This window comes from Danio aesculapii, chromosome 4, assembly GCF_903798145.1.
Source record: "Danio aesculapii chromosome 4, fDanAes4.1, whole genome shotgun sequence".
Classification (NCBI taxonomy): domain Eukaryota; kingdom Metazoa; phylum Chordata; class Actinopteri; order Cypriniformes; family Danionidae; genus Danio; species Danio aesculapii.
Window position 1 is genome coordinate 59684952 of NC_079438.1, and position 7473 is coordinate 59692424.

General features: G+C 38.6%; 1 protein-coding gene across 1 annotated transcript; it reads left to right on the forward strand.

The window, feature by feature from the left end:
• Positions 1 to 1702: 1702 nt before the first annotated feature.
• Positions 1703 to 6255, forward strand: LOC130223563 (dynein light chain Tctex-type 1-like). The gene is made up of 5 exons (XM_056456405.1): positions 1703 to 1749; positions 1849 to 1891; positions 3251 to 3374; positions 3449 to 3526; positions 5892 to 6255. Exons 1-5 carry the CDS (start codon positions 1703 to 1705, stop codon positions 5960 to 5962), a joined length of 363 nt encoding a protein of 120 aa, XP_056312380.1. The 3' UTR covers positions 5963 to 6255.
• The last annotated feature ends 1218 nt before the right edge of the window (positions 6256 to 7473 follow it).

The following is a 7473-nucleotide window of genomic DNA, read 5'->3' on the forward strand; positions in this document are numbered from 1 at the left end:
ATTCTGCTTATACACCGCAAGACAGCACTCAGATGATATATTAGAGACATTTGTCAGGGTTTTGTCCCAAAGCCTCCTGTGTGTTGAACTAGTTCTTTTTACATCTCATCCAAAACCTTCTGTTGTGTTGGTGTGGTTTTTTTTTTTTTACTCTTTTTAGCAGTAAAATTGCCTATTTTCATTGTCGGTTTGAGTGTTACAATACAAGAAATTAAGTTTTCCATACTAATAACTCTTATTAAAGTCATTCGACAATAAAACAAGCTGAATTGCTCTTGAAAATCCTCAACACATCCAGTTTAACCAAAACTATTAAAGCGAATTGCTGCTAAACGAACGCTTTGGGCCTGACGTTAAACGAACGGATCACGATGAGAGACATTAAAATACATTTGTCAATCCACCGTCAAGTTAAAGCGCACAATCTCACGCCGACAATTTAAAACGTGACCACAAAATCACTATACAACGTAATATCGTTGTAATGTTTTGTGTGCTGTGGTCGATCAGCACATGGGAGATGCTCCAGCCGCCATGTTGCTCTCCGCAACATCAACGCGTCAAAGCGCATTTTACGCAGCAATTATGCACACAGATCAGCTGAAGCCGCAGTTGTGCACGACTGGGTGTCTTATATACGTTTTTGTGTCTTATTTGTGAAGTTTAAGCGACTGTAAAATTATTTAAGAATAGTTTTACGTACTGTGCCAGACGCCTTCATGGTGTCTCACGCCGACGGCCACTGTGAAAGAGGAAGCAGCAGGGCGGAGATCCCTGACGTCAACCCTCTTCCGAAAGGCGGGACATTCTGGAGCCGCCTTCATTGGTCATTCAGAGCTGTCAATCATATATCGGTCTCGTTTTTTTAATTTAAAAGCAATTTACATTATATAAATGTATAATATAGTTTAATTATGATCCTAAGTAACTGTAATGTATTTTACTATATACTATTTATTATTTAAACTAAAATTAATTAAAAATAATGTTACAAAAACGAAAATAATACAAAAAAATACATATAAGTTAATAAGATGCAGCTATTATTATTAATAAAATACATTTTGTATAAACTAAATAATATTGATAACAATATAACAATATCCAGCGGTCAATCATAGATATTACCGGTCTCGTTTTTCATTGAAAATTAATTTATAAATATAGCAGATTATAATCCTAATGAAACGCAATGTATTCTATGTAATTTAATATATACTATTAATTATAAATAAATATAATATATTTAACAATCAAAGCTAACATTTAGGAATATATATATATATATATATATATATATATATATATATATATATATATATATATATATATATATATATATATATATACGCATTAAACTAAATGTTTTCGATTTCTCGTCTAATTCACAAAAAGTCTCTACACATTGTTTCACTGGATTCATTAATTATGTTATAAGTCACTTCTTAACTTTATTGGTGGGTAAATTTCGAGCTTTTTTACCATTCAATCTGCTCAAATAAGGTTTGTATTTTTGGCAACAACGTGGTTATGCATACTTATTTAACTTTCATACCTTACATTTTTAAGACGCGGTTATTTTATTATATTTACATATTAATTCATTTTTACCACGCGTGCCGTACTTTTTCTGTGCGTCACAACGTAAGCGACGTATTATTTCCATGACAACCGCTCAGGCTGACGACAACAACGAGCAAACATGGACGACGATCAGATAGTAGAAGAGGTAAACGACGAGAAAGATGTGTAATATTAAATAAGTGTATATGTAAGTGTCTGAAATATTAATAGTGCTGTAATATGGCGGCTGTTACGCCTGTGTTTATTGTCGTGTGTGTTTTCCAGAGCGCGTTTTATAGTGGATGAAGTGAGCAGCATCGTGAAAGAGGTGAGTTTCTGTCTCACAGATGATGGTTTAACGTCCATTTAATGTGTTTAGTGTCTATTTAATATGTGTTCTCTGTGTGTTTAGTGTCTATTAATGTGTTCTCTGTGTGTTTAGTGTCTATTTAATGTGTTCTCTGTGTGTTTAGTGTCTATTTAATGTGTTCTCTGTGTGTTTAGTGTCTGAGTGTGTTATGAACAGTGTTGGGGTTAACGCGGTTGTTCCTAGAAGGGATACAGCTGCGGCCGGAGGTTAACGAGAGTTATTCATATTATTAATTAAATTAACAGTTAATTGTATTTTACTAACCTCTACTCCTTCCCCAAGCTTAAACCCAACTATCACAATAATTTAAAAACACTAATATACCGAGTGTTTATTCTTTCTTTAATTACCCATTACATTGCATTTTATTAACGTCTCCTCTAAACCAACCCCTCAGAGCAATGTAAAAAAAGGCATTATACAGAGAATTATTTATTAAATTAACCATTAATTGTATTTCAATAACGTCTACCCATACCTCAACCCTCATATTAATGTAAAATATGAATTATTGTTGTGTATTACAAAATTGATGCTATATTGATGTATTTGCAGCTGTATCCCTTATCGACCTAACTGGTTAACACATTACAAGTAACAGTAGTTATGTATTTTAATCAGAGTACTTTTAAAGTAATATCTGCATTTAAAGGTCTCCCAGTTACGTTTCAATTGTATCGTGTGTCAGCTCTCCTGTCCCCATGTTTTATATCAGTATTATTATCATTATCATGCAAACATCAAACAAAAAAAACTAATTACATGATCTACAATCAGTAACACTCACATAAACAAGACTAATATAGAGGGATAAAGACCATACTTAAAGTAAATAAATGAATGAACACATTATTAAATAAAAATGAATAACATATAATAAATTAGGGGTGGCACAGTGGCTAGCTCTGTGTTCTCACAGCAAGAAGGACGCTGGCTTGAGTCCCGGCTGGGTCAGTTGGCATTTCTGTGTGGAGTTTGCATGTTTCTCCATGTGTTGGTGTGGGTTTCCTCCGGGTGCTCCGGTTTCCCCCACAGTCCAAACACATGCGCTATTGGGGACTTGATGAACTAAGTCAGCAGTAGTGAATGAGTGTTTCCCATACTGGGTTGCGGCTGGAAGGGCATCCGCTGTGTAAAACATATGCTGGAATAGTTGGTGGTTCATTCAGTTGTGGCGAAGGGACTAGCGGAAAGAAAATGAATGAATGAATGTGCTTTATTTGAGAGGTTTAGTTAAGGCAGACTATATTCACTCAGAGGATAAATGGTGTACACAGAATTAAAGAGGTAACTGTGTGTGTGTGTGTGTGTGTTCAGTCTCTAGAAGCGGTGATTGGCAGAAACACGTATGAACACAAGCGTGTGAGCCAATGGACGTCCAGCGTGGCGGAGCAGTGTCTCGGGCAGCTCAGCAAACTGGGCAAACCCTTCAAATACATCGGTGAGAAACCTGCAGAAGGGCTGCATGATATATGCTGCAGTTACTGTGCTGATCATCTGCTGTTTCTCCTTCAGTCACGTGCATCATCATGCAGAAGAACGGCGCTGGCCTTCAGTCGGCCTCCTCCTGCTTCTGGGACAACACCACAGATGGTGAAACGCTCTATCCACTGTCACTTATACTACTGCTGAATGCTTGATTCTGATTGGCTGATGAGCACTCTAAGATTATTGTCAGATAAAGGCACAGCTAAAGTAGTTCCGGCAGCGCATTACAGCACCATATCACTCCGCTGAATGATTTGTTACAGCTACAACAGTCAAGAAATCACATCCAAAACGTATTTAGCAAGGGAACTGCTAGCTGGTACAGGCCCTATGACAAAATTCTGGTGATGGCTGTGTTTGATTAGGCCCTCTATAGCAACTCTGAGGGCCCCAAAACAGCGTGGGCCCTTATAATAGTCCTCACTTCGCCCCCTAGAGGCGTACATGGTATTTAGTATGCAATGAATGGTTTAACTGTGCTACTGTAATGTGTATATGAATGAGTTTTCATTTTGTCCTCTGGTGAACTGTCCTGCCATTATACAATCACAGCACTTAAGATCTGATTCCTTTAAAACCCGCTGATCTTCACTGCCTGACTGATATACGATATAAAGTGGCCCTCAGAATGCACCAGAAGCACTGCAGTAAATGACATTGTTCTGCACCATGTCTTTAAAATATAGAGACGTATTTTACCGCAGTATTTATAATAGTTTTAGCACTCACCTTTTTCTCCTGATGGCTCGTGTGTTTAGAGGGTTTTTCGTCTCGTTTTACACGTTAACAACTAAATGAATGCTTGGATCTATTTAACTGATTACATTTGAGCTATGTTACAACATCGATGCTGTAAAAGCAAACATATGAAACTGAAAACAGTCGCATTAACCTTTCACAGGAAGTTTATCAGCACATTAGATGTCGCCTACACTATTGTTGTCTATTGAAAGGAATGCGTCAATAGAGCCGCCATTTTAGTACAGGGTAGCCCTCCTTTGAAATGAATGCGGGACCCAGCTGCAGCGGAGGACTGTGGCCATCCAGAGCCAGAGTTTGTGAGCATGGAGATGTATTATCCTCCCTCCCTGCTTAATTTGATCTAATCTGTGTCCTGAAACACCCCCCCCCCTCCTCTCCTGCTTTCACTTCTCATTTTGACAGAGGGAGCGATTCACTTGTGAATGAATCTCCGTTATGAACGACTCGTAAACTTAGCTGACAGTGAGTACGTTTACATGAACACCAATCATTCGATTTTAATGCGATGAAGACAATACTCTGATTAAGAGTCGACCATGTAAACAGCCATTTTTGATTAATTTAATCTGATTAAAGTCATAATGGAACTAAAGAGAATGTAATTAAGATGTGGAGTACGCTGATATTAGACGCATTATTAAAGTGCATTACAGACATGTAAACACTGTAATCGAACTATTACCTTCATGTAGGACTTTTCACCGCGTTTGCGACAGGATAGTGTATACAACACACAGCTATCTGACACTATTATCTGCACCTACAGAGTCAGTGAAGACCACAGACACAGGATTTTTTTTCCTATTCAGCGTGCGGTATGAACTTCCATTGAAACTACACTCCTCCAGCAGTTCATAGTCGCATCCAATATCTCGCTTGTCAGGGGGGGGCATGCATGAAATGTTCCTGAATGAAAGTGAAAGTGCTGAACTGCAGTTAAAGTCGGCAAATTAACAATAAAACACCCATGTGGCTAGCACGGTGACACAATGACGTTAACCTAATTATGTGTTATAACATGTAAAACGGGATCATACAACTCATGTAAATGTCTTAATCTTATTATTAGATTACTGATGTCCATGTAAACGTAGTCAATAATACGAGTTTTCTAGCACTGCAGCGTCTTGTTGTCATATTGCATTTACATTGTTTGCTGATTTTATTCAACAAAACTAGCATAAGCCTAGCATTTAGTGTAAGTTTGTGCTACTTTGCCTTATGGTGAATGCAGTTAGTGACTGCATTATCATCAATATTACTAAAACGTAAATAACGAAATCTTCCCGATGAAATGTTCTGCCTTTGTGCGGTTTTCTTAGTTTGCTCATTATTACACCCGTACACAGCGCTGAAGTCCAGCATCTTCATTGACACACTGTCTTGACTAGTGCGGTTGAATGACATTTGTGCTGGGAGCCCTGTACAAATATGGCGGCGCTATTGACGCATGCTCGGGGTCCGTATGCAATATCTAGTGTATATATCTATGAAAAACACTACATTATATAACATTATAGACCATTAAAGCAATAATCTTTCATACTTCAGCTGTAAGAAAAGCACAGAATAGATCCAATAAATAAACTGTGTTATTATTATTATTCCTACACAGCCTCTTGAACATTTGTTTTTCATTTTTACTTAATAAAAAGTTAATAAATATTATATTCAATAATGAAATATTATATTCTCTGCTCTCCTTCAGGAAGCTGCACAGTCAGATGGGAGAATAAATACCTCTACTGCATCGTCAGTGTTTTCGGACTCGCCATCTAGAGGATTTACAACACACACACACACTCACAAGTATACACCCAGTCACACGCACAAAATCAAAAATACATGCACACAAACAGTCACAATCATACACACACACACACCCACGATCACAAATACACACCCACAGTCACACACTCAATCACACACACACACACACACACACACACACCCAGTCACACACACACACACCCACAGTCACACACACAATCACACACACACACACACAATCACAAACACATCCAGTCACACACACACACCCACAGTCACACACACCCACAGTCACACACACAATCACAAATACACACCCACACACACCACACACACACACACACACACACACACACACACACACACACACACACACACACAATCACAAATACACACCCAGTCACACACACACACACCCACAGTCACACACACACACACTCACAAGTACACACCCAGTCACACGCATAAAATCAAAAATACATGCACACAAACAGTCACAATCACACACACACACAAATACACACCCACAGTCACACACACAATCACAAATACACACCCACAGTCACACACTCAATCACACACACACACCCACAATCACAAATACACACCCACAGTCACACACCCACAATCACAAATTCACACCCACAGTCACACACACACACAATCACAAATACACACCCACAGTCACACACACAATCACAAATACACACCCACAGTCACACACTCAATCACACACACACACCCACAATCACAAATACACACCCACAGTCACACACCCACAATCACAAATTCACACCCACAGTCACACACACACACAATCACAAATACACACCCACAGTCACACACTCACAATCACAAATATACACCCACAGTCACACACCCACAATCACAAATTCACACCCACAGTCACACACACACAATCACAAATTCACACCCACAGTCACACACACACAATCACAAATACACACCCACAGAATCACAAATACACAATCACACACACACAATCACAAATACACACCCACAGAATCACAAATACACAGTCACACACACACAATCACAAATACACACCCACAGAATCACAAATACACAGTCACACACACACAATCACAAATACACACCCACAGAATCACAAATACACAATCACAAATACACACCCACAGAATCACAAATACACAATCACACACACACAATCACAAATACACACCCACAGAATCACAAATACACAGTCACACACACACAATCACAAATACACACCCACAGAATCACAAATACACAATCACACACACACAATCACAAATACACACCCACAGAATCACAAATACACAATCACACACCCACAATCACAAATACACACCCACAGTCACACACCCACAATCACAAATTCACACCCACAGTCACACACACACACAATCACAAATACACACCCACAGAATCACAAATACACAATCACACACACACAATCACAAATACACACCCACAGAATCACAAATACACAATCACACACACACAATCACAAATAC

What these genes read in the sequence shown, in the direction of transcription:
- LOC130223563 (XM_056456405.1), top strand. Translation starts at nt 1,703, where the DNA reads ATGGACGACGATCAGATAGTAGAAGAGGTAAACGACGAGAAAGATGT. An exon ending in GTAAACGACGAGAAAGATGT is followed by an intron (nt 1,750 to 1,848) that starts GTAATATTAAAT and finishes TGTGTTTTCCAG; the next exon opens with AGCGCGTTTTATAGTGGATG. An exon ending in CAAACCCTTCAAATACATCG is followed by an intron (nt 3,375 to 3,448) that starts GTGAGAAACCTG and finishes TTTCTCCTTCAG; the next exon opens with TCACGTGCATCATCATGCAG.